At 58.9% G+C, this 23,716-nt stretch overlaps 2 protein-coding genes across 9 annotated transcripts in view; one reads left to right on the top strand and one right to left on the bottom strand.

Annotated features, from left to right (window-relative positions):
• KCTD17 (potassium channel tetramerization domain containing 17) lies at positions 1-12,620 on the top strand. Of its 7 annotated transcripts, XM_082634845.1 has the most exons (9): positions 1-210; positions 1,396-1,504; positions 3,811-3,902; positions 4,851-4,946; positions 6,697-6,822; positions 8,200-8,290; positions 8,477-8,554; positions 8,908-8,998; positions 9,929-10,143. In XM_082634845.1, the coding sequence occupies exons 1-9, from the start codon at positions 16-18 to the stop codon at positions 9,996-9,998; spliced, it is 948 nt and encodes a 315-aa protein (XP_082490971.1). In that variant the 5' UTR covers positions 1-15; the 3' UTR covers positions 9,999-10,143. The 7 variants fall into 7 exon arrangements, with proteins under 7 accessions (XP_082490971.1, XP_082490969.1, XP_082490966.1 ...); XM_082634843.1 differs by lacking the exons at positions 8,477-8,554; positions 8,908-8,998; positions 9,929-10,143 and adding an exon at positions 11,379-11,519; XM_082634840.1 differs by lacking the exons at positions 8,477-8,554; positions 8,908-8,998 and having other exon boundaries at positions 9,929-10,800.
• A 39-nt stretch (positions 12,621-12,659) lies between these two features.
• The window catches only part of TMPRSS6 (transmembrane serine protease 6), a 36,540-nt gene continuing 25,483 nt past the window's right edge, over positions 12,660-23,716 (bottom strand). Inside the window, exons 11-18 of one of the 2 annotated variants that reach the window (XM_082634838.1) lie at positions 20,216-20,361; positions 19,720-19,818; positions 18,646-18,759; positions 17,216-17,332; positions 16,768-16,936; positions 15,131-15,402; positions 13,355-13,491; positions 12,660-12,822 (exon numbers count right to left, since the gene is read on the bottom strand). In XM_082634838.1, the coding sequence (XP_082490964.1) occupies positions 12,664-12,822; positions 13,355-13,491; positions 15,131-15,402; positions 16,768-16,936; positions 17,216-17,332; positions 18,646-18,759; positions 19,720-19,818; positions 20,216-20,361 (1,213 nt within the window). In that variant the 3' untranslated portion in view covers positions 12,660-12,663. Of the gene's footprint in view, positions 13,492-15,130; positions 15,403-16,767; positions 16,937-17,215; positions 17,333-18,645; positions 18,760-19,719; positions 19,819-20,215; positions 20,362-23,716 lie in introns of both variants that reach the window. The other variant, XM_082634837.1, reaches the window with a different exon arrangement.

Raw genomic sequence — 23,716 nt, forward strand, 5'->3', positions numbered from 1 at the left:
CGCCTTGCAGGCAGGATGCAGACGCTGGGAAGAGCGATGAGGATGGAGGCCCGCGAGGCAGCGCCGCCGGCGGGGGCGGGCGGCTGGAGCAAGTGGGTGAGGCTCAACGTGGGGGGCACGGTGTTCCTGACCACCCGGCAAACGCTGTGCCGCGAGCAGAAGTCCTTCCTCAGCCGCCTGTGCCAGGGGGAAGAGCTGCAGTCTGACCGGGTGAGGCCCGCGGGGTGGGCGGCGGTCGGGGATCCTTGGCTCGCCGGAATCTGGTTGTCCAGCCTGGCCCGCCCGCGCGGCTGGAAACTCGGCTGGGTTTATTTCCGAAGAGCTGGAGGCGGGAAGAACTGGCCGGAGGAGGGGAGAAGGAAATGGATCGGAGAGTGAGGGATGTGCCCATTGCCGTGGCAACAGCACAACGCCGGGCTGCGCCCATTTGGAGTTTTTGAGCGCTGATCTGGGCTCCCAACCCAGGAGGCTGATGGATAGGGACTCTCCCCCTCCTTTGGGGCTGTGGGAAGAGGCAGACACCTAGGGCATTCTCTCCTGCCCAAACTGGACTCCTGCACCACGGAAGGAGTTACTAAGTCTGCTTCTCCCCGCCTCCCCGCTCTTTGGGGTATGGGTAGCCTTGGGGTACAGGGAGCTGGGTGGAGAAATCCCGGGGTGCCTTCTCAGCTGGGCTTCATCAGGTAGGAGCGCTGGCCTGGGGCACCATTTCTGGGTTCCCATCTCGGCTCTGCTGCAAACCTCCTGCATGACCTTGGGTCAAACCCTATCCTGCGCAGCCTCCTGTCTGTAACCCCAGCGGGCGGGCCTGGCGATGACCTCTAAGGCCCCCTCTCCCCTGTTTCCTGACCCTCTGATCCTGTGACCTTGGGCAGGTCCCCTCACCTGGTGGTGTCTCTGTTTTCTTTCTGTAGAGTTGTACTGACGCCTGCTCTGCCACTGCAGGCTGAGGGTATCCAATGAGATAGTGGCTCTTTTGGAAACTTGTAAACATCCCCAGAATGACAGGGGATCTGGTGGAGACAGTGTAGGGCTGGCTTCAGGGAATAACGTCTGAGAGGGACAATCCCTGAGCCGTACGCTGGGTCGGGTGCCACTCAGACCTCACTGGATGCTCACAATGCTCCCCAGTTATGGGAGAGAAGAGGGTGGCTCCGAGAGGCCAAATCACTGGCCCAAGGTCACACAGTCAGGAAAAGGCCGAGGCAGGATTTGAACCTAGGTGTATCTGACCCCAAAGCCTTTTTACTCCATCAGGACAATCTGTTCTGGGGAAGAGCAGACACTCCACCCCCTCCCGCCCTCCCTCTGATCCTTTACTGGGACTGAAGTGAGAGGTCAGGCAGGGGAGTGGGGCCACTCTTCTCTCACTGCCTGTGCCCCTTGCCTTTGTAGGATGAGACCGGGGCCTACCTCATCGACCGTGACCCCACCTACTTCGGGCCCATCCTCAACTTCCTCCGGCATGGCAAGCTGGTGCTGGACAAGGACATGGCTGAGGAGGGTGAGTTGGTCTGGGGGAGGCCAGGGCCCATACCCTAGCCCTGCCCTCTGCAGTCTGCCGGGGCCTCCTGTGGAGATGCAAAGCCATTTCGGCTGTCCTCAGGGGACATCTGCTTTCTTCTATGTTTCCTGCTTCTTCTCATTCCTGACAGGACTGACTCCCAAAGCCTGTGCCCAGGCTGAGCCTAGGGACTGTGCCAAGGTGACTGGCTCATGCTTCCACTGGGTGCTGCTGGGGAGGTGACAGAAACATGGAAGCAGAGGATAGAGGGAGCCAGTGAGGCTGGGCAGGGATGCCCTTTCCCCTGGCCTTCTGGGAAGCCAGTTGTGGGTGGAGATGGCCATGGGGAGAGGTGTGGCTCTCTTTGTCTGGGTGATGGGGTATCTCAGATGCCTGGTGAGGGCTCACATGGGTCCGCAGGTGGGTCGAGTGGGTGACTTCTCGCCCAGATCCGGCAGCCCCTGCAGCACAGTTGTGGGTGAAGGCAGGGGTGGGCGGAGCCTGCTCTCCAGCAGGGCTTTGGTCCCTCCCAGGCCTGGCTGGCTGAGGCCCTGTAGATGCCCACTTCCGGGCCCAGCAGACAGTGAGGAGCCATGCCTGGGAGAAAGGCTTGTTGGCAGAGCCCCTGCCAGGAGCAAGGGGTGCCAAGTCCACTTTTCCTTAGGGCACAGGGTGTGGCTCTGGGTCACCTGACCCAGCCAGGCCAGCTTGGACATGTCACTTCTTTCTGAGTCTCCACTTGTGTATATAAAGGAGGGGCGGTGATCTACATTAGGGACATGTTCTGGGAAAACAGATGTCATGAGTCCCGGGGCTTGTACCCTGGAGGTGTCTAGCACAGCCCCTCCCTCCTCACTCGGGCCCACGGTCTTCCCTCCTGACCCCTGTGGGACACAGTGATCTAGAAGCCAGGTGGCTCCCCAGAAGGCCACAGCTTCAAAATCAGGGCCCGCTGTAGGCGTCGGCTCTGTGGAGCCCCACAGCTTTTCCGGCAGCCCCTGGGGCAGCAGGTACCATGGGCGTGGCTTGGGCCCAGGAGTAGGTCCCATGGGGAGGGGAGGTAAACACTCCAGCGTCAAGGCCAACACCTGTTTACAGGTTCTGGGTTTGTCAAGCCCTGGCAGTCCTAGCACCTTTAGACAGGGCTAGAGCCCTGATCCAAGGGGCCAGGGGATCCAGGAGGAAACTGACTAGTTGTGTGACACCTGCAAAGTCACTTATCCCTCTGTGCCTCCATGCCTGCATCTGTGGAACCGGGTGACAATAGCACCCACCTTGCTGAGCTGCTGTGAGGATAAAAGGAGCTAATGCAAGTGCGCCACTTAGCATGGTGCCTGGCACTGAGGACCCGTGATGCAGAGTTAGTTGTCTGTCATCTGCAGGGCTCCATGGGGGGCATCCTGGAAGTAGCACTCACTCACTGCCTCCTCTGTATTAGGTGGGTGTGGGCGCCGGGGACATCAGACATGGGCCCTGTCCCCGGGGAGCCCAGAGTCCAGTCATGGAAAGGACAGGAAGTGTCTCTGCCCCGCAGGAGCTTAGGGGAGTCCTAAGGCCGAGGGTTGTCCCCTTCACTGGAGAGGGCACTTGCTCAGTCTCTAAGACTCTCAGTCTCCTTAACTGCATGGGGACAATAACGCCTGCTTCCTCCATGACCCTGGGGCTTGTGGTGAGCACAGGAGGGGCTTTGCAAACTGTGAAGTGTAGTGATTGGAGAGATGCACATGCACAAAGATTATGCATTTAGAAGGCAGAGGAACTTGAGTGTGAATCCCAGCTCTGCCGAGTGCCAGATGTGTGGCCTTGCACATCTGCTGCTTTGCCTGGTCCTCGGTTTCCCTGTTTGTTCAGTGGGGGTGATGAAAGTACCTACTTCTTGTGCTGAGAATTAACTGCGGTAAAGAGTGTAACATACCTGGCACGGTGCCTGGCACTTAGCGTGTGCTTCATAAATGGGAACATGTAATGGGGGGCCAGCCAAGCCCCTTCTCACTGTGGCATAGGGTCCAGTCCCAACGCGCCCACTGCCTCTGGATAGCCCCAGACTAGAGGACTGGCAGCCATCCCTGGGTCACTGTGCTCAGCACAGCAGGGATATAGGGCCACTGAATGGCAGCCTCTCACCCCTGCTACAGAGAGTGTGGGACCCAAGGAAGGAAGTGTTCCCTCTTGCCTGACCCCTGAACTCAGAGGCCCATCTCCCTTGTGTGACTGGAGCAGGGGGTGGAGGTGGAGGGGACAAGGTGAGAACGGGGCACGGGGGCAGTGGGAGTGACGGGGGTGGGGTGCTGCTCTGTCTGTGCCAGGGGTCCTGGAGGAAGCGGAGTTCTACAACATCGGCCCGCTGATCCGCATCATCAAAGACCGGATGGAGGAGAAGGATTATACCGTCACACAGGTCGGGGGGGCTGCAGGGCAGGTGGTGGCGGGGACGGGGGAGGGGGCTCAGGAGGAAGGTTGGGAGAGGCAGAGCTAGTTTTCCTCAGGGAGGCCAAGCTCTCCTGTAAGGGGAGGAGTGGTTGTCCAGCTCCCAGACTGTTCAGCAAAGCCCCAGACTGGGAGACGGACTCTGGGTTCTTTCCCTGCCTCGGCTCTGTCTGCTGTGTGACCTTGGGCCAGTCACACCCCTCTCTGGACCTTGATTTCCTCTTGTGGAATATAGAGGTGCTGAGAACTGCCCACCCTTCCCTTCCTCCCAGGCAAAATGGGGTCACTGTGGAGGTACAGGGGGCCCTGTGGGAGGCAATGTGGGATTATTACATTGTCCACTTCATGGGCTCAGGGGGTCCCCTGGAGGTCATGGCACAAGCTTCTGGAGCTGGCGTTTCTGAGCTTGGACCCTAGGCCTAAGTGGCCAGGCTGTAGGAGGAGCTGGAGAGATTCTCTGCCCACCCTGGGGGAGACGTGGAGGGTGGGAGATGGGTAGTGAGGCACCGTCTCCCAGCCCCAGGAGATTGAAGAGAGGGTGCCCCGCGTCCCCTGGAGGGCCTGCCTCAATTAGTGTCCCAGGATGTCCCCTAAGCCCCTCCTCCTTTCCCACTTGTGTCACCTGTGTTCCAATTCTGGCTCTGCTACTCTTCAGCTGGGTGACCTTGGGCAAGTAACTGACCCTCTCTGAACTTCCATGAACATCCCATAACTCCTAGGGTTTTTGGAGGGATTAAGTGAGAACATGCACGTCGAGTGCCTGGCACATAGTAGGTACTCAGATCATGGCTCCCATCTCCCCTCCCCCACTTCTGTCTTTCTTAGGGGTAGATGGTGGGGGGAGGACAGGTGCTCTTCCGGCCCCCGGGGTGCCTGGCACTCCCACAGGTGCCCTCCACATCCCCCCCTCTGCCTGCAGGTCCCACCCAAGCACGTGTACCGTGTGCTGCAGTGCCAGGAGGAGGAGCTCACGCAGATGGTCTCCACCATGTCCGACGGCTGGCGCTTCGAGCAGGTGGGCTGGGCCACACCCCCAGGCAAAGCAGGCCCCTCCCTTCCCGCAGCCCCAGCCTTGGGGTGCCCACTGCAGCCCCCGCCCGGGGTCTTAAGACAGAGTAAACAAGATTAAGAAAGGCCACACTTGGCAGCAGACTGACCAGGAAGGAGAGAGGAGGGAAGCCCCGCTGGCCGCAGGGTAGCTCCCGGGAATCATCTTTAATGGGAGTCCTCCCAGCAACCAGGTAGTGGTCTACACCGTAGTGTGTGAGTCTCTGGCCCCCAAGCAACAGCTCTGGTGCGAGGAGACAAGATCCACATAGGAGAGCGGAGGTCTCCTTGGGGCCACACCTCGTGTAACAATTCCATAGGTATAGATTCCAGGTCCCTGCAAGGGACATGCCCAGTTCCAAGCATTGCCACATTCAGGGGAGCCCAGAGCAGCGGCTTCCCATGAGGTATTTATGGTGACCTGTACTTCCTCCCAGTACCTATGCAGTTTACCACCAGGAGAGATTTTTATCATAAACGGTGTTGCCCTAGTAATGCAGCTGACGTCACACCTCTCTCAGGTTTCCAGAGGATCAGAGCCAACAAGTTAACCCAAGGTCAAATTTGCCCTTAGAGAAGGGGAAGGGTTGGGTTACCCTTTATCCATACAAGCTCCCTTGCACCTGGAGGTTGAAGAAGGCCAGGCTTCCCAGGATGGCTGGGCAGGATGGAGGAACAAGTCCAGTCCAGGAGCCAGAAGCCTGGATTCATATCTAGACCTCACCACTGACATGCTGTGTGATCTTGAGCAAGTCGTATCTCTCTGGGCCTCAGTTTCCTAATCTGTGACATGGACCAGCAGTGCTTCCTTTGCAGGACTGTTGTGTAGATTAGAAAGACCATGGATAAAGTCCCTAGCCCAGAGTAGGCCTTGAAACATTGGAGCTAGCTAGCATCCTGTGAATTATTAGAAGCATTTAAGTCTATAGGACCCCTGAGAGGACTCGGGGTCCCAGATTCAAATCCTGAATTTGAATCCACATTCAAATTCAGATTCTTCCTGGCTGTGGGACTTCACCACCTCTCCAAACCTCATCTGCCGAAGGGGCTGATTTTTCCTCTCCGTCTGCAGGATGAGGGTTCCTGGGTGCCGAATGAGACCCATCATGTGCAGGGCCTTTATCAGCCAGAAGGGGCCCTGCAGGTGTCATTATTTTAGGGACCCCAGAACAAAGGTGGGGCCACTCTTGAAAGCCTAAGGGAGTCTTTGGCAATTGCATGGGCTCTCAAAGGCTGAGCGAGCATGTCAGGGACCGCTGGCGTAAGGAACGGGCGACCTGTTCTACCTCTGCTTCCAACAGTGAACAGAATATTCTATGGAGCGCCACCAGGTCATGCCAACCCCATCCTGCAGCCTGGTTCTGGGGCTGCCTCAGCCACATCTGGGACAGAGGGAGACAGCCTGCCCATTACAGGCCTCTGCCTGCTCTTAGGACGTTGCCTGCTAGATACGGGAGAGGAACAGCAGTGATAACCCTCCTCCTCTAAGGATCAGGTCCAGCCCAGCCACGTGGGGAGGCTGGCCCTGGAAATAGACCAGAGGCATAGGTGGGGGCGGAGGGGGAGAGGACTCTGACTTTGCGCCAGAGGTGTCCTCTGGAAACCCAGGGATGGGCCTGAACAGCAAGATCAGGGCACAGTCGACAGGTGCCAGTGTCCGCCCACCCCGTCCCCTCAACCCCACCCTATTGTTTTCTCCCCCTGCTCCGCCCCTCCAGCTGGTGAGCATCGGCTCCTCCTACAACTATGGCAGCGAGGACCAGGCAGAGTTCCTGTGCGTGGTGTCCAAGGAGCTCTACAGCTCCCCGCACGGACTGAGCTCCGAGTCCAGCCGCAAAACCAAGGTGAGCCCTCTGCCCAGGCCCCTTCCCTGCCCCGACCTCGGCCTCCCTGCCTTTCCTCCCTCCCCTCGCTGCCCTCCACCTAGCCATCCGTGCTTCTTTTTCCCTCCCGCTGCACACGCCTGAACCCCTGCTCACAGCCGATGCCATCCATCCCATGCCACCCACCCACCGTCCTGCCTGCTCACGCCAGTTACCCAGGCCCAGACTTGGGGGGCAATGAGACGAGATTATCCCCAGGGCACGGCGAGGGTGGACTTAGATGCCACTTGGATGGTGGTCCCATGGTGGCCACGGGGCAGCGTAGCACAAGGGGGAGTGCACTGGACTAGGGGTCTGGGCGTGGTGTGAGCGCTCTGCGTGACCTTGGACAAGTCCCGCCCCCTCTGGGCACCTTGGTTGTGTTCTCAGAGGAGTGAGAGGGGTGGACCACCAGCTTGCAAGTTCTGGGATCCAAAGGGCCAATTTATTTCCCAGGGGCCTGGGCTGGGGCAGGGAAGCCGAATCTGTTAATCCCGCCCCTCCCGCAGGCTGCCTCCTAGGACTCAGCAGCAGAGGGGTCTGGAGGCCTTGGGGTCCGGCCCTGTGTTTCCACCCTGGCCTGTGAGGCAGCGTCAGCTGGCTGCGGGGGAGGGGGCTAATCGGAGGTCCTGCCACCCTGGACCCAGAGCTGATCGGAAGCCTGAGGGGCCTTTGGTAGGACCAGTGGGGTAGGCAGCTAGGCAGGCTGGGAAGAAGGGAGACCGTTCCTTCTAGGAGCCTGTCCCTATGTGCTGGAGACTTAGGAACTCTGCTTCCCGTCTGGCCATCTGCCTCCCTGGGCCGTGACTTCCCCTGTCCACCCCAGCCCCATTGGGGCCAGTGGCCGGCACGGCCTTGCAAGGGTGCAAGGTGAGCTTGCTGCTCCTGCCTCTCTGGGAGAGACCTCAGGACCAGGGGTGCCCGAGCCTGGTGCTGACATCTCAGATCTGCCTGGTGTCTGCCCTGGGACTTCCCTGGCCTCATTTCTGCTCTGGGTCGGTCCTCCTAAAACGAGGCCTTCCCAGGCAGCCCTCAAGGCTACCCTGGCCATACACCCACCCCCTTCCTCTGACACCCCTCCCCCAGCCTTGCTCCATGTCCCGGCTGCCATGCCGATCGGTGAGCATCCTCAGCAGGGCTCCACCCTCTGCTGGTTCCCCCAGGCCCCTCGCAGGCTTCCCCGGGGATCCGACAAGATGCCCCAGCTTCCGTGGCTGTAGCACTCCCCTCCCCGGGAGGTGCCCCTTGCCCGTCCCCTTCACGCTGAGATGGGGGCCTGCGGGGACAGCTGCCAGCGGACCCTGGCCCCCTTGTTAGCTCTGCACTCTTTCTTCCCTGGGTCTGCCGGCTGGTCCACAGTGCGCGGAGGAGCAGCTGGAGGAGCAGCAGCGGCAGGAGGTGGAGGTGGCACAGGTGCAGGTGGAGGTGGAGGCAGATACGCAGCAGAAAGGTGCAGCCAACCCCCAAGCAGAACGACCGCTGATAAAGGCCTCGCCTCCCGCCCGCTCCCTGCTGGAGCCCGCTGCGGAGCCTGGGGTCCTGGGACGGCCGGGGGGCGGGCCCTCCAGGGTTAGCTCAGCCGCGTGCCTGGCGCCTCACCTGCATAACCATCCCTTCTCTCACTTTCTCTTTGCAGCCCAGTCATCTCAGGATCCCGCTAACCTTTTCTCCCTCTCACCACCGCCTCCTCCTCCTCCTCCGCTTCCCGCCGGAGGTCCTGCCTCATCTTCATCCACCTCTTCTTCCTCCTGGATCTCATCTGCACCCTGCCTCTTCCCTCTCTGCCCCTGTCCGGGTTTTCTCTCTGCCTGCTCACACCTCCATCCCGGGGCTGCTGTGGTCCCAGCCTCCTGTGCCCTCCACCCAGGTGCCCCGGCCCCGCATCCCAGAGCATCCCGCCTGCCGCCTCTCACACCCCTTCTGGCGCCTCCCGCCTCCGGGCCCGGGGCAGAGGGGCACAGCTGCACCTCCTTGGTGCCCGCCGACCCCGCCGGGCACATCTGAGGCCGGGCCGCCCTGCTGCAGCGCCTCACCTCCTCGCCTCCTCCTCACGTTTCCTCCTTGCAGGTTCCTGTCTGCACCCCCTCAGACCTGAGGCTGCGCTTGCGGTGAGGGCTTCTCCTGGGCCCCTCGCCCGCCCCCAGAGCTGCCATGCCTGGTTTGTAGTTTGGCAGAGCTGGAGGCAGGGGCGGAAGCCAGGAGGGTGCTCATCTCTTGTTTTTTGGACTTCAGCCGAACTTCTGGCTGATTTTCTCCCCCCCCACCCAAGTCTCTCAGCCTATCTTGGCCTTGGGGATGAGGCTCTGAGATAAGACAAAAGGGGGAGGAAATTCTTTCCCACCTGCCCAGCAGCATCAGAGCCACACTGGGAAGGAGGGAAGGGAAACGGAAGCCAGGTGCCCTGACCTCATCCCTGCGCGCTCAGGAGCTTCTGCATCACAGCCTCGAGGCACTGAGTTCCCTATTTCTGCGGGGCTGGGAAGGACAGGCCACACTTGGATTCCCTTGGCCTAGGAGGAGTCAGCCGGAGCTGGCTGAGGATTGGGCTGTGGCAGAAAAAGCCCTGGCCAGGTGCTCACAAGCCCCCACTCAGTCTTATCTGCCTGCCGTCTGACCTTGGGCAAGTCACTGTCCCTCTCTGGGCCACAATTGCCTCTAAAATGGGGACGGACAGCCGCTCTCTGTGACCTTCTGCCTGAGACAGTGGTGACCAGCCTCTGGGCCTTGACCCCCTGGCCAGAGCCTTGGCAGAATGTGGCCTCCTAGGCAGCCATCCCCCGGCCCAAGGTGGGGCATGGGGCCCCCGGATGGGCGAGCTGGGTCCTCTCCCTGCTCCCCCTCCTCCTCAGCTCTGAACTCACTTTTTCTGGGCCTCAGCCCCCCTCCTTCCTCCCAGAAAGGACCTCGTGACTCACCTGACTCTTTCTCTCTCCCTCTCTCCCCACCCCTCCCTCCCTCCATTCCAATCTCCTCTCTGCCCTTCTCCTGGCCCTGCACTACCCCCTCCTCACCGACCTCACCCTCTCATCCTCCCCCCGGTGTTCTGACCACTCCCCACCCCGTCTCCCTGGCCCCTCTTATTTTCTAGCTGTTACAAGCCAGAGGCACCCGGATGTGAGGCCCCAGATCGCCTCCAGGGACTTGGGGTTCCGTTCTGAAATCCTTTATTTTTGTACCACGGGGTGGGCCCCCAGCCCGAGGCGGAGGAAGAGCTCTCCCCGCTGTCACCTCTGTCTACACCTGCGGGGCTGTGATTTGCCCCTGCCTCCGGGGGCCGGGTGGGGGCCCACTGGGACCTCGCAAGGCCTGATGTGGGCCCTGGGACCCCTGGGCAGAGCCACCTGCCGGTGGTCAAAGTGTGGCACTGTCCAGCTGTGTCTTCCAGGCCCCTACGTCCCCTCCCTCAGATCCCCAGCTGCATGGCAGATACGCTCCCCCCTAGCCCAGTCACATCACCTCCTTGAGCCTTAGTCTCCCTGTCTGTCAAATGGGTTCACGTCCTGCCCTACCTACCTCAGGTTTGTTGTGAGGTTACCGAGAGGAGCAGAGGTCCCCGAAAGCCCTCAGGGAGGGCACAGGGCGCAGACTCGGACCTGCCTGGCCCAGGATGGAGACTGAGGGATGGGTGGGCGATGAAGGGTGTGGGGTTAGCCCTGTTGGAGGAGGGGATGGGTGACTCGGCCTTCACCTTGGCTGCTCCCCACCCCCCTGCTGTCTGTGGTGCCGGTGGCACAGCACCCCGGCCAGGAGGAAGGCAGGCGTTGGTTCAGCAGGGGCAGCGGGGCCACCAGGAACTGGTGACAAGGGCAAGGGGGACACTCCTCCCTCTGCCCAAGGGAGAGTCTGGGGTGGCAGGGGCTGACAAAGGGGCCCCTCCTGCGTTTATGGCCTCCCCAGCTGGATACTTGCTTCTCAGCGGTGTCCAACACCACCGTGTAATAAAACCTGAAGAAACAGCCAGCCTGGCTGTCTCCCTCTCTTTCTCTGGGCCACGTTTGGGGACAGGGGCTAAACTTAAGGTGGTGTAGACAACCCAAAGGCAATGGGGCTTTTTCATAAAGCCCAGGGACCCTGCCCTGTTGTCACTCTCCCGTGTGTGCTGGGGGCAGGAGCATCACGGTTGAATCCCCTGTCCCGTGGCCGGACACCGAGGGTACCAGCTCTGCCTTGCTGGGTGAACTTTGGAAAATACCTTCCCCTCTCTGGGCCTCAGTTTCCTCAACAGTAAAGTGAAGGGGTGGGCCAGGTGACTTCTAAGGCCCTGCCCCCTGGAGTCACGCAGGTCTCTTCCGGCCTCCAGGCAGACCTAGATTAGCTGGGGTGCTGAGGGGTAGGGAATTGGACTTCTGGGAATCAGAATACCAGGTCCTCCCAAGCCTGGCTCCCTACGTCCCAATTCCCAGTCTCACCTCGCCATTCAGGTAACGTGCTCTCCTTCCTGGCTTCACACTGCCACCTCAGCTCCCTCCTAACCTAGCAGGAGGTCCCCTGCTAGGACCTCCTGTTCCAACTAAAAACAACTTACTGTTCCCTAACAGGCCACTGACTTTGGGGACTGTTGCCTTTGCACATGCTGTTCCTCGGCCTGGAATGCTCTTCCCCACCTTGGCCACCTTCAAACCCCAAGTCTCCTCCAGGCAGCCTTCCCGAGGTGCAGGCTACCCCAAAGCCCCTTCACCCTGGATCAGCATCCCCACCCCTCCCGAGATCAGGAGCCAAGTTCTGTGCAGCTCTGTGACCCCAGTGCGGCCCTTGGCACGTGGTAGGAGCCTGTGAGCTGCTTGCTGAATAAATGACTCAGAATGCAGAGGCAGTGCCGGAGGGGAAGTGGTAGCCTGGGAATCAGGAGATAGGGCTTCCGCTCCGGGCTCCACTCCTGACCCCTCCCTGGTGCGATCATGAGACTCTCTGCCCCTCAGCTTCCTTCCAAGCTTCCAGAAGGAGCGCATCACTTGTCCCAGCCCTCACTCTGACCTGAGGGGCACCAAACCATTGCCTTCCTGGGGTTGTTCCCAGGACCTAGGCCCCTGCCCTGGAGGCCACCGCTTCCCCCACTGACCCCCCCTTGGCCTTCTGGACGCTTAGCCAACAGGCTGAGCAGATAACAGGGGCTGCTCAGTCAAAGGCATGAGATTGGTGCCCGGGGCCCCATTCAATCCCCAGAACGGGACCTCGGGTCAGACAGCTTTATTCCACAGGGCAGCTGAGCTCACCTCCAGGTGAGAATGGGCAGTGAAGGCCAGAGGAACAGGTAGGCGTGGGAGGACCCTGGACCTGGGGCTCCCCACCCTTTGGCCTGCAGTGGCGGCTGGCCCACTTGGCTGTCTCCAGGGCTCTGAGGGCCCTTCCTGCGGGGGCACCTTCCTCCCCCACCCTCAAGTTAGGCCAAGGGCTTCAAAGGCTGGAATCTGCTGTCTGGAGAGGATGCTGGCCCAGCAGCCTCTGCGCTGGGCCGGGGGCAGGTGGGGTCCCGGCAGCCACATGATTGCTGCTCAACCCCTCCCCACCAAAGTCAGCAGCGGAGGAAGGGGAAGGAGAAGAGAGAATCAGGAGGGGACAGGCTGCATGCGAACCGCCCCCAGCCGGGCCTGGTGACCATCCCAGGCCCTCAGGGGAAGTCTTGACCACCAGCTGATGGCCCTTCTCCGTCCTTGTGTCCTCACTGGGGCAGATGTCAGGCAACAGGTTGTGGGAGAGGAGAGAGGCCACCTCCTGTCCCCACGGGGCCCTGCCACCGGCAGAATACTTGCTCCCCTGCCTGGTGGGCTCCCTGGGCTCTCTGAGTCCAAGAGGTGGGGGCCCTTGCTCTGCGGGGGCAGCGCCTCAAGTCAGCACCTGCTGGATCCAGCCAATCACACCTGTGATGCGGGTGTAGACGCCAAAATAGTTGGGCCGGCCACAGCCCAGACCCCAGCTGACCAGCCCCGCCAGGAACCAGCGGCCACTGGGCTCCTTGCACACCAGCGGGCCGCCCGAGTCACCCTGTAAGAGGGGAAGAGACAGGGCCACGTCAGGGTAGAGGCGTCCCCTTCCAGGCAAGGGTCCCGACTGCTGGGCATGTTCTGAGTGAACATCTACCTTGTGGGCATCCCCTTTGGAAGCCTCCGATAAATGGAGGGGGCCCAAACCAGCCCAGCCTGGCCTCCAGCAGGGCCTGGCTTCCGCGGAAGCGTGGACGTGTGTCCCCACGCCCTGCCCAGCCCCGCCTGCCTTCTGTGGGCTCCGTCCAGTCCTCTCTGCTGCCTCACTTGGGCAAAGTGCCTCGCGGAGGGCAAGGAGCAGCGCCGGGCTTGGGCCTCAGACCTGCCCCCCCGGGGTCTCTTCTCATCTGGGGCCTGCAACCTGGAGCAGGTCTCTCAACCTCCCGAGCCTCAGTTTCCTCATCCATAAAGTGGGAAGAGCCAAGCCCACCTTGCCGTGCGGCTGCAGCAGGCCACCGGGGGCAGAAGGCCAGGCCCCGGGTGATGTGAGCAGTGCCCTCTCTCCCCGACCTGGCCCACCCCGCAGGAGTCACCTGGCAGGCATCCTTCTTGCCCCTGCGATAGCCGGCGCACAGCATGCGGGGGGTCACCTGGTAGCGGTAGGCCTCGCTGCACAGGTCCTGCGGGATCAGCTGCACGTCCACCTTCTGCAGACCGTTGCTGGTGGGGCCTGCCCGGTGGGGCCGGGGGCAGAGGTGAGAAGAAAGGAGGTGCCCGGGGCCCCCCACTCTTCCCTCCCCACCCTTCCGTCCCCGCCCTCCACCTCTCCATCACTCTGTTCTGGCTTCTTCTCTGAGTAGCTCATGGTGACAGACCCCACCCCGACCCTGCCCAGGGCCTACCTGGACTAGGGTCCTCCTTAGGTCCTCCCCTCCCCTCCTGCTTGAGGCTTCTTGGCTGCCTCCCCTCCGCTCTGTGACAGCCCTGGGGGATTTTTCGAGAACACACATCTCACCCCTTCACTCCCCGCTAAAACTCGTCAGCATCTCTCCACTGTCCAGCCAGCACTTCTCCCTAGGAGCTTCAATCAACACTGTGCCTAGTCCCACCCGGAGATCCGGTCTGTTCAGCTGGGGTAGGCCCAGACATCCGTGCTTTTTCTCAAAGCCCTGATGCTTCGAGCAGGTCAGGAGGAGGACTCCTGGCTCCAGATCCTCACCCAGATCCACCGGCTCCCCTCTGGTGCTGGGTGTTCTCAGGGCTCCCTGGGTTGCCACCTGTGCTCTTATCAGAAATGCCTTTCCCTTTCGCTGGGACACTGCTGACCTATCCTCCAAGCCTGAGCTCAGCCCGCCCTTCCTCTGGGCTGCCACTGCCCCCTGTACCTCCCCATCCGTGTCAGCTCCCCAAAGAATGTTTCCTGTTTGTCTTTATATTCCCTTTGTCCAACTCGATGCCTGGCATATAGCAGGTGCTCATAAATGTGTCATTGAATGAATGAATGAGGAAGTGGACCAATCCTTGTTTTACACTGTTCTCTATCCTCCTCTTGGACATGTCACTTTTCCTGAGCCTCACCTGAGCCTCAGTTTCTCCGTCTTTAAATTATCCCTCAGTCCTGCCCACCTCCAGATTGTAAAGCACAGTACACATTTTTAAAGGCGCCACCACGAAGGGTGCAGGGCGTGGCTGTAGTTATGTACAGAACTGAGAGGTGGCCTCTAGGGATGGCCAGCTCCGGTCAGTGTAGGAGGGAAGGGGACAAACTCATGTTTCTGAGAGGCAGCAGCCAAACAGCAGGGGCTCTGGGGTCAGATAGTCCTGGGTTCTAGTCTCTGCTCCAACCCTCTCTGGCTGTGTGACTTTGAGTCACAGCTAAATGTCTCTGAGCCTCCGTTTCCCCATCCTTAAGATGGGGTCCGTGATAACCAATAGCTAGGGTTATTGGATGGATTAAATGAAATCATGTTCCCCTAAAATCTAACCTCCATGCGGTAAGTGCTAATAATTAAGAGCCTCCCCCCAACACAGACACATACCCCCCACCCCCCGCTGTCCAAGGAGCAGAGGGTTGGAGCTTGCCCACGGGCTGTGGGGTCCCTGGCCTGCCCCATCACTCCACACTTATCCCCTAGGATATCCTTCCACGACTTTGGTTCTCCTTAAATGCCCTTCTGGCAGGAAGGGAAGGGGAGAGGCCCACGGCCATAGTTAAAGGTTGTTTTTTTCCATGAAATCCAGCGCAGTTTAATCCCAGGACTAGCGGGCCTCTGGAGTGGAGCCCCAGGGCCCCCTGCCAGCTCACCTCCAGGCTCAGAAGCTGCATGAGGGGGACCCATCCCATCTCCCCTGCCCGCAGTCCAGCTCACCACCCTCGCGCAGGGCACCCCAGCCTGTGATCCAGCAGTGCAGGCCCGGCTCGAAGAAGTGGGAGCGCGCGGGCAGGCAGACGGGGTGCACGGAGGCCGAGCGCACCACGGGGTGGTCGAGCTGCAGCAGGGCCACGTCATAGTCGTGGCTGTCCTCCTCATGGTACGGGTGCAGGAGCAGGCGGCTCACCTTGAAGGACACCTCACCCGGCCAGCGAGCGCTCTGCCACACTTTGCCCAGGAACACGGTCCATGGCGTTGGGGACGCCATGCTGAGGGCAGGGAGGGGGACTCGCTCAGCGGCCGCCTCCCCGATCCCATCCCAGATCCCTAGGGCAGCCAGCTTCCCCCCGGGACACCAGTCTCTAACCCATCCCCGCCCTGCTCTGGAAGGCCAGGCAGCTGGTGGTACGGTGTTCAGTGTTGGCCCTGGAGCCCTCCTGCCTGGGTTCCAGCTCCAGCGTCATCCCTCCCGAGGTGTGTGTGCACCTCTCTAGGCCTCAGTCACCCCATCTGCAAAATGGGAATAGCATCATCTACTCATATGTTCCTGAGGGAATTCAATAAGACTGTGTATGTAAAAAACTTAGCACAGTGCCAGGCATTGGCAGATCATTCTCTCCTTTTTTTCTGTGCACTTTATAGATGGGGCAGCTGGGAATGCCCTGAAACTTGCTGGTCCTCAGGAAGGGGGAGGGAGTTGAGTGTGGAGGAATTGGCAGAGACTGAGCTGTGCAGACCCCTGGAGGCCAGGTCAGCATCCAGGTCTTTCTCCACCTTGTGGGCAGTGGGGAGCCAGGGATGAAGTGAAAGAAGCTGGGTAGTCAGACCGCACCCAGAAGGGCACCCGGGCACCTGGGCAGAGGATGCAAAAGGGAGCTGGGCTCTGGGCTGCCGGGGTGACCCAGGGGTGATGGTGGCAGCGTGCACAGGCAGTGGCTGAAGATTCGTCCAGACCACTGAGAGGGCTTGCTTACTGGCTGAGTATGAGGGGAGGGGGAGGAGTGCCCTGGTGGCTCCAGGCCTTTGGCTCGGACTGTGTAGACCCAGGACAGAGGAGAAGGTGTGGAGACAGAGTCCGGAACTGGCCGCGCTGGGGGCGGGTCTGGGGCACCAGACATCAGGCTAGGGGTGGAGAGGGGGTGCTGTCAGCCCACCACGGAGATGAGGAAGATGTCTGTGGGGCAGGGTGAGACGTCCCTTCTTGTGGGCTTCTCTGCCGCCCCTCTCCCACCCCAGGTCACAGACAGGCATGCCTGGAGGAGGGGGGTTCATGGTTTATGACCAGGTCAGGAAGTTCTGTTTTCTGCTGTACCCCAGTGCCTAGTACAGCCCCTGGCACATAGTAGGAGCACAATGAATATCGCTGAACTGATGAATGAGTAAATAAATGAATCACTGACCCAGCTGAAAGCAAGCTACCAAAAGTAGAGCACAGAGAGGTCGAGCAGCCTCTCCAGGGGCACAGAGTGCGCTCGTGGTGGAGCCAGGGCTGAACCCAAGTGTCGGAACAGCCAGTCTGAGGGGCTTCCCACCGCCCTCCCCTCTGTCTGCTTAGGTTTCAGACACACTGTACCCCGTCACAGCCTTCCCTACCCCACCTCTCACGGCCCACGTCCCTGTGCCGTCCCCCTCACCTGTCCTCCTGGAAGCAGTGGGCAGCTGTGATCACCCAGCGGTCAGCGATGAGGGCCCCCCCACAGATGTGTCGGCCCCGAACCTGGAGGCTGGCCTGCCAGGGCCACTCACCCTCCGAGGACTCGGCCCCGCCCACGATGCGGCCCGAGGGGCCCTGGAGGCCACAGTCTAGGGGTGGAGATGGGGACAGGGATGGACAGAGGGCGAGCGGCCGCAGAGAAACAGACACAGAGAAAAAGAGAAGGGGGAGGCGCGAAGGGAGGGCAGAGAATGAAGGGTCGAGGGAGGGAGAGAGGCGGGCAGGACCCACACCAGGGGGCAGAGGCGCGGTAGAAAGAGACAGATGGACAGACGATGAGCTCTCCCTCCAGCTCTGCAGGGTGGGAGGGCCCAGCAGGTGGAGGGGCATGCTGCCCAGCCCAGCCTGTCGGGGCCCCCAGGGCTCACCACAGTACTGCTCATCCGAGCCGTCCTTGCAGTCGGGGTGCCCGTCGCACTGTGGGTTGGGCTTCTTCACACAACTGCCATCCTCACACTGGAAGGTGAAGGTCCCGCAAGGCACCCCTGGGATAGAGGGGGTGGGGGCAGGGCTTAGAGGGTGGGTCCTTGAGCCCAAAGGAGCCTCCAACACAAGGCCAGGGAAGACAGAGCCCAGAAGAGGCCAGGAGGTGACCGGGGAGGGGTCTCTTGACTGCACTAAAGGGTTCCCTGAGGCTCCTTTAAGGTCTCCTAAAAGCCATGTCCCCTCCGCCGCCCTCGCCCCCCACGCTGGTCTGTTAAGAGAAGGCAGTGTCTCCCCACCTCAGACCTGGGCTCCTGACCGTAAGGTTATACCTACCTCCAGTTATGGTACCTGAAGGCAGACCCGTGCCCCCACTTTCAGCCCAGTGAGGCTCCCAAGAGCGCGGCTCTGCCCCTCCCTTCACACTGAGCTCCCCTCCCAGCCTGGCAGCCCTCCGGGCCCTGCCCCACCCAACCACACAACTGCCCCTCACTGCCTTCACCATGAACAGCTTTCTTCTCCACAGTCTTCGCCTGCTCGCCTTTCCTTCGCTACTTAAAATTTACCTCTCTTCAAGGCCCAGTTCAAAGCCTGCCTCTTCCAGGAAGCTTTCTCAGCCTGATCTCCTCCTCATCCTCCAGCCTTCATATGCTGGACATGATGTCCAGAAGGTCTGGGCCAGAGAGTCATCCATCATTTTTTTTTCTACTATCAGATAATCCCCAGAGGGCAGGGACCACTTTGGTGTCTTTTATTCCCATTTCTCAACTCTGCCTTGCATATCACTGGGTAGTCTGTGAGTGAAGATTGGTTGGTCAGATGGATGGACAGATGGATGAATGGATAAAACACTGGAGACTCTGACAGGAGATTGGGCAGACCAACAAATGGGTGACTTGATGGTCTGGTAAGAAGACTGACAAGCAGCTATTTGGATGGATAAATGAGTGGCTGTAAGGACCAATGGACAAACACGTAGTTAGATCCATGGATGCATGGATGGAGGATGGAACCATGGACATACAGAGAGTCAGTTGGGTAAACCAGTAAGTGAGTAGATTGATGGCTTAGTGGATAGGTAGATAGGTGGTTGGACAGGCCAATGGATGAGTGAGTGAGTGGATGTATGAATCACTGGACAGACAAGATGGTTGGGGAGACCAGAAGATGGATAGATGGATGGATGGATGGATGGATGGATGGATGGATGGATGGATGGATGGACGGACATATAGGCATACTTATAAATGGGTTGGTAAGTATTTGGACAAGAGGGCAGAAACATTTGTGGAAGAAGCATGCAGAAGGGCTGGGCTATCTGGCTGAGCCCATTCTTTGGTTTCCCTCTTAGATACCTGGTCATACCCCACCCTACCTTCCTGGCACTGCTCTTCATCACTCCCATTGAGACAGTCAGGCTGCCGGTCACAGACCCTGGACAGTGAGATGCATGTGCTGTCCTCTTGGCACTGGAATGTGGCTCTGCACACTGTATGAGGACACAGGGAGGGGACAGGTGGGAGGAAGCCAGAGGCACCAGGCTGGGACTTTGCGCTGCCTGTGACTGTGCATTGTATCCCATGTCATGATCACAAATCTCTTTCTCAACTACTTTACACCTGAGTGTCACAGCAACCCTGTGAGATACTCCATTTCATTGGTGGAAACAGAAATGGAGTGACTTTTCCAAGGTCACCTGGCTGAGCCAGAAGTTGAAGCCGGATGTTCTGGTTCCAAATATGAGGCACCTTCACGAGCATGAAGGCAGGATCAGCCCAGAGGCAGGCACACCTCCCTTCCCTCTTGCTTCTCTCCCCACATATGTAAAACTTTGATGGGATGCAGGTGGTCTGGGGAGATCAGACTGGAACAGGCTGTACTGATGGTGACTCTGGGGGCCAGAAGCCAGGATTCAGAGGCAGAGGTATTAATCCGAGAGAGCCCTGGCTTGGGGACCATCAGGACCCTGAGCCCCTTCTGCCAGGGCTGGGCAGTGGTGAGCACGACCCCAGGAAGAGTTGGCAGCTCCAGTCTGAACCCCTGCAGTGGAGGACCCCACTCAAAGGAGGCAGATAAAGGATCCTCTCCTTGGCCAACCTAGGTCTGCTGGATGCCGCTTGACAGCCTTCCCCCTTCTGGTCCTACCCTCCCTCATCTGCTCTGTTCCTTCTTGGACGGCTGTCCTGGCAGAAGGCTGGGGGTGAAGGCCTGGTGGGGAGAAGCCCTGAGCTGGGAGTCAGGACACCTGGGTCCCACCTTGTCCCTGTCACTGCCCTACTGGGTGGCCCTCACTCTGTGCTTCCACGATGCCATCTCAGCACAGCGAGGGAGCCCTACTTCCTGGATGCTGCTAATGGGAGCTGCCTGTGTGGGGCGGGTTTCGAAAGAGTGGGCTCAGCCCAGCACAGAGGTGAGGAGACAGGAGCGACGGGGTGGGCGGGCAGCTCACCGCAGTTTCTCTCATCCAGGCCGTTGGGGCAGTCTTTGACCCCATCGCAGGCAGGCACACAGAGTCCATTCACAGAGCAGAGGAACTCTCCAGGGCAGGCTGGACAGGGAAGGAGCCATTAGGACACGCGTCAGCATGAAAACACGTGCAGACACGAGGCACCCGTGTGCTCACGTGTGTACCCACACGCCTGTGTACACGGTCCATGTGGACATACATGTCCAGGCACATGCACGCAGCACACACTCGGGTAGGTATGAGTGTATATACCTCATGAACACGTATGACTGCCTTGCCCACGTGAGCACACACAAAGCTGCATATGTTCGTGCACACACGTGCGCACATGCGCATGCGCACACACACACACACACACACACACACACACACTCCTTTTGACCCGCCTCTTGGTGCTTCCAGGGACAGCTCAGAGGCAGAGAGAAGCTGCGGGGGCTTAGGGGGTCCCCGCCCCAATCCCCAGCCTGCCCACACTCACGATCTGACTGGTTGTACAAGCTGTAGTGCACCTGCACGCCGGGCCCGGTGAGGGAGATCTGGGACGTGAAGTTGATGGTGATGCCAGCGGTGGCCACCACAGGGATCCTCTCGGCGTAGGGCTGCAGGGTGCGCAGGCCACACAGCCTGGGGGTAACCAGAGACAGACTCAGGGCCACACGGTCTGGTCCAAGGTAAGGGACAGCCTGGGTCCCCGTGTACAGACAGGGCAAGGACAGGGCAGTCGGAAAGGAAGGGGGAGCCACAACCCCAGCCCACCCCCACCTCCTCTGTCTTGATTTCTCCCTTGGGTGGCCACTCACCCCCAGAGTCATCTAGAAAGCAGCCTGGCTATGTCACTCCCCTGCTCAAAAACCTTCAATGGCTCCCCATTGCCTGCAGGATAAAATTTAACATCTGGATTCTAGTTCCAGTCACCTAGGAGCTGTAAGAGCCTAGCAAGTCAGAGTCCCTCCCTGAGCCTCACTTTCCTCCCTTGTAAAACAAGGGAAATTATCATCTCTGTTGACCTGACATCTGACAAAAGGCTCCAATGTGTCAGTGGAAGCAATAGTCCTTGACTGGTCTACCCTCCATAGACTGGAAGGGATGTTCCTCCTGTGCTCGGTGTGGAGTGAGAAGGCAGCCTCGCTCCCCATTCAGGCCTTTCCCTCCCACTGAGAAGCCTCCACAGCCCTGGCGGCTTCCCTGTGACCCTCTGGGCATGAGGGAGGCACCAGTCCCGCTCCCAGGATCAGCAGTGCCATGCTGATGGGCAGCCCTTCTCCGTGTGTGGCCACACTCGGGTGGGACCACCCCTCAACTGTGGGAGCACTCTCACATCCCTGCTGGACACCCCCGTCCCCACCAATGATGCTCTTGTTCCCACAGAGCAGGTGGAATTCCCCGCAGAGAGCAGGTACGAATCCTCCCGCCTCCAGGGTGAGGGGCACGGCGCTCATCCCACACTGTGCCTGCTCACACCTGGCCTTACAGAGCAAGAGGCCATACTTTCATGGAGCAGGCGCAGCCACGCCCCCCAAGCAGAGGGACCCTCCCCAGAGAGCAGCCTGGGGTTCCCTGCCTTCCCAGGCAGGACACCCTCCACAGAACAGATGGGTCGGCCCCGTCAGCTCCTAGGAATGCCTCCCACAGGGAAGGGAGTATCCTCACAGAGCAAACAGGAATGCCTTTACAGGTGAGGGAAACACCCAGAACATGGGTGGAAAGGTCTGCAGACAGAGGTGAAAAGGCCCCCAGCAGAGAAGGTAGGAGGAAGTCAAGAGAGCAAGTGGGAGTGCCCCCAAAGCATGATGGGAACATCCCACAGCAGATGCAGCAGCCCACAGAGCTGGTCCCCTAATTCCCAGGGGCCAGAGGCTTCCTCAGAACTTCCAGAACACGGCAAGCATTTAATAGTTCAATAACAGTTGGAGACCTCATTGCATGGGGATTTTGAGGTTCTCACAGCAACTCCACCCTGTGAGGAGGAATTGTTCTCATCCCGCTCTCCAGATGAGGCTCAGGAAGGGAAGTGCTGAGCTGGACGAGAATCCAACCTCCTCAGGACCCAGGAGGCCCCACCCAGCCTGCACTGTGGGGAGGTGCACCCTGACCCTCACTGCCACATGAGCTCTAGGGGCTGAGCCCTCATGTTCCCCATGACCCCCCTCAGACCTGGCCTAAGGTTTAGTTTCCCCATACTGTTTGCCTGCAGTGACCATATTCTTGCCCCCCATACCAATAAACAGTTCTCAAAGTATGGTCTGGGGACCACTTGGGGTCCAAAGTAAAAATTATTTTTATAATAATTCTCAGGTATCATTTGCCTTTTTCACTCTCTTCTCACACAAGATAGAGTGGAATTTTCCAGAGACTATGTGATGTGTAACCCATTGAATGTGGAAGCAGGTGTGGGGATTCATTTGCCGTCTACCAGTCCAATTATTAAAGAAAGTTGCAAAAATGTAAAACAGTGATATTATTCCTCACCAAATGTTTTTAGTTTTGGAAAATATAATTAATTTTTCATAAAATATGTCCTTTATGTTAAAATGTAATGGGTTTCGGGGCTTCCCTGGTGGCGCAGTGGTTGAGAATCTGCCTGCCAATGCAGGGGACACGGGTTTGAGCCCTGGTCTGGGAAGATCCCACATGCCGCGGAGCAACTGGGCCCATGAGCCACAACTACTGAGCCTGCGCGTCTGGAGCCTGTGCTCCGCAACAGGAGAGGCCGCGACAGTGAGAGGCCCGCGCAGTGCGATGAAGAGTGGCCCCCACTCTCCGCAACTAGAGAAAGCCCTCGCACAGAAACGAAGACCCAACACAGCCAAATAAATAAATAAAATAAATTTTTTAAAAAATGTAATGGGTTTCTTATTATTTTAAAGGAACAGATAAATATTTTTAAATGTTCTCAGTTTTCATTTCTAATACTGTAAATATAGGTTAAAAATATAGTTTTTATACAAGGCATAAAAATCTCTGGGGTGCTCCATAATTTTAAAGAGTATAGAGGGGTTCTGAGACGGAAAATTTTGAGAACCACTGCTCTGCAGCCCAGGGGGACCAGAGCGGGATGAGGTGCCACCAGGGGGCGCTCCTGAACAAGCCTCGTCCTTGTCCTTTTAAAACTAAAGAAGCAAGGGGGTGTTGTTGTTTGTTTTTAAAGTAGATAAACAAATGCTATCATGGATTACTATCCCCAGAGAATTGCCCTGGGGAGTGGACAGGAGATCTGGGGGCTGGGAAATACCGGGAAGGGGGAAATGAGGAACCAGGTGCATTCCTGAACATGCTTAAGGTTCAGGGGCCTGGGGCACTGTCCCCAGACGGTTACGGGAGACTGGAGAGACGGGGAAGGAACCAGAGCCGGGTTGGAGGGCAGTGGAATGTTTCAGTTTATAAGAATTTGAGGGCTGCATGGTCACCTCAAGTCTTGGCCAGAGGCTCTAAGGCACCAGCGTCTGCCAATAGGACATTTCTCTACTGGCATCCAAGAGAGGATTCCAGTATCAGCCTGTGGCTCAGCCTGGTAAATCAGGAACCTGCTCAGCCTGGGCAGCATTTAGTTCTCACCCTGGAGGGCTGGGGCAGACAGGAGGCGGCAGAATTCCTGGGGCAAGGCTCTTCGTTAGCAGGAGCCAGAAAAGAATTCAAGGCAGAGGCTGTAATCTGGCAACTCAGGCTGAATCACTCAGCCTAAAGATGATCTATTTAGCCTATGCAGTATTAAAAACATTTTTTCCAATGTAGTTGCCAGCTAATTTCACATAACATCTTAGATTCTTGTTTCTGAAAAATAAGCCCTAGAAACACTGGCTGGAAGCGATCAGAGGCTGCCCGAATTAGGCAGGGCACGTGTGACCCAGCTATCCAGGTCCCTCCCTCCCTCCCTCTCCCCCACGCAGCCTGCCTCAAGGGACTACACACTGGCGTGGCCCCTTTGCACATCATCGTTTCTGGTTCTTGCCGCAGAGCCTTCTGAGTGAGGGTTTGCGTC

The sequence above is a fragment of the Mesoplodon mirus genome, assembly GCF_964341445.2.
Source record: "Mesoplodon mirus genome assembly, chromosome: 11".
NCBI lineage: Eukaryota > Metazoa > Chordata > Mammalia > Artiodactyla > Ziphiidae > Mesoplodon > Mesoplodon mirus.

Bases quoted from the DNA above. Each gene is read 5' to 3' on its own strand.
- KCTD17 (XM_082634839.1), top strand. From the start codon at position 16: ATGCAGACGCTGGGAAGAGCGATGAGGATGGAGGCCCGCGAGGCAGCG. The intron at 211-1,395 runs GTGAGGCCCGCG...TTGCCTTTGTAG, and splicing joins AAGAGCTGCAGTCTGACCGG to GATGAGACCGGGGCCTACCT. The intron at 1,505-3,810 runs GTGAGTTGGTCT...TGTCTGTGCCAG, and splicing joins CAAGGACATGGCTGAGGAGG to GGGTCCTGGAGGAAGCGGAG.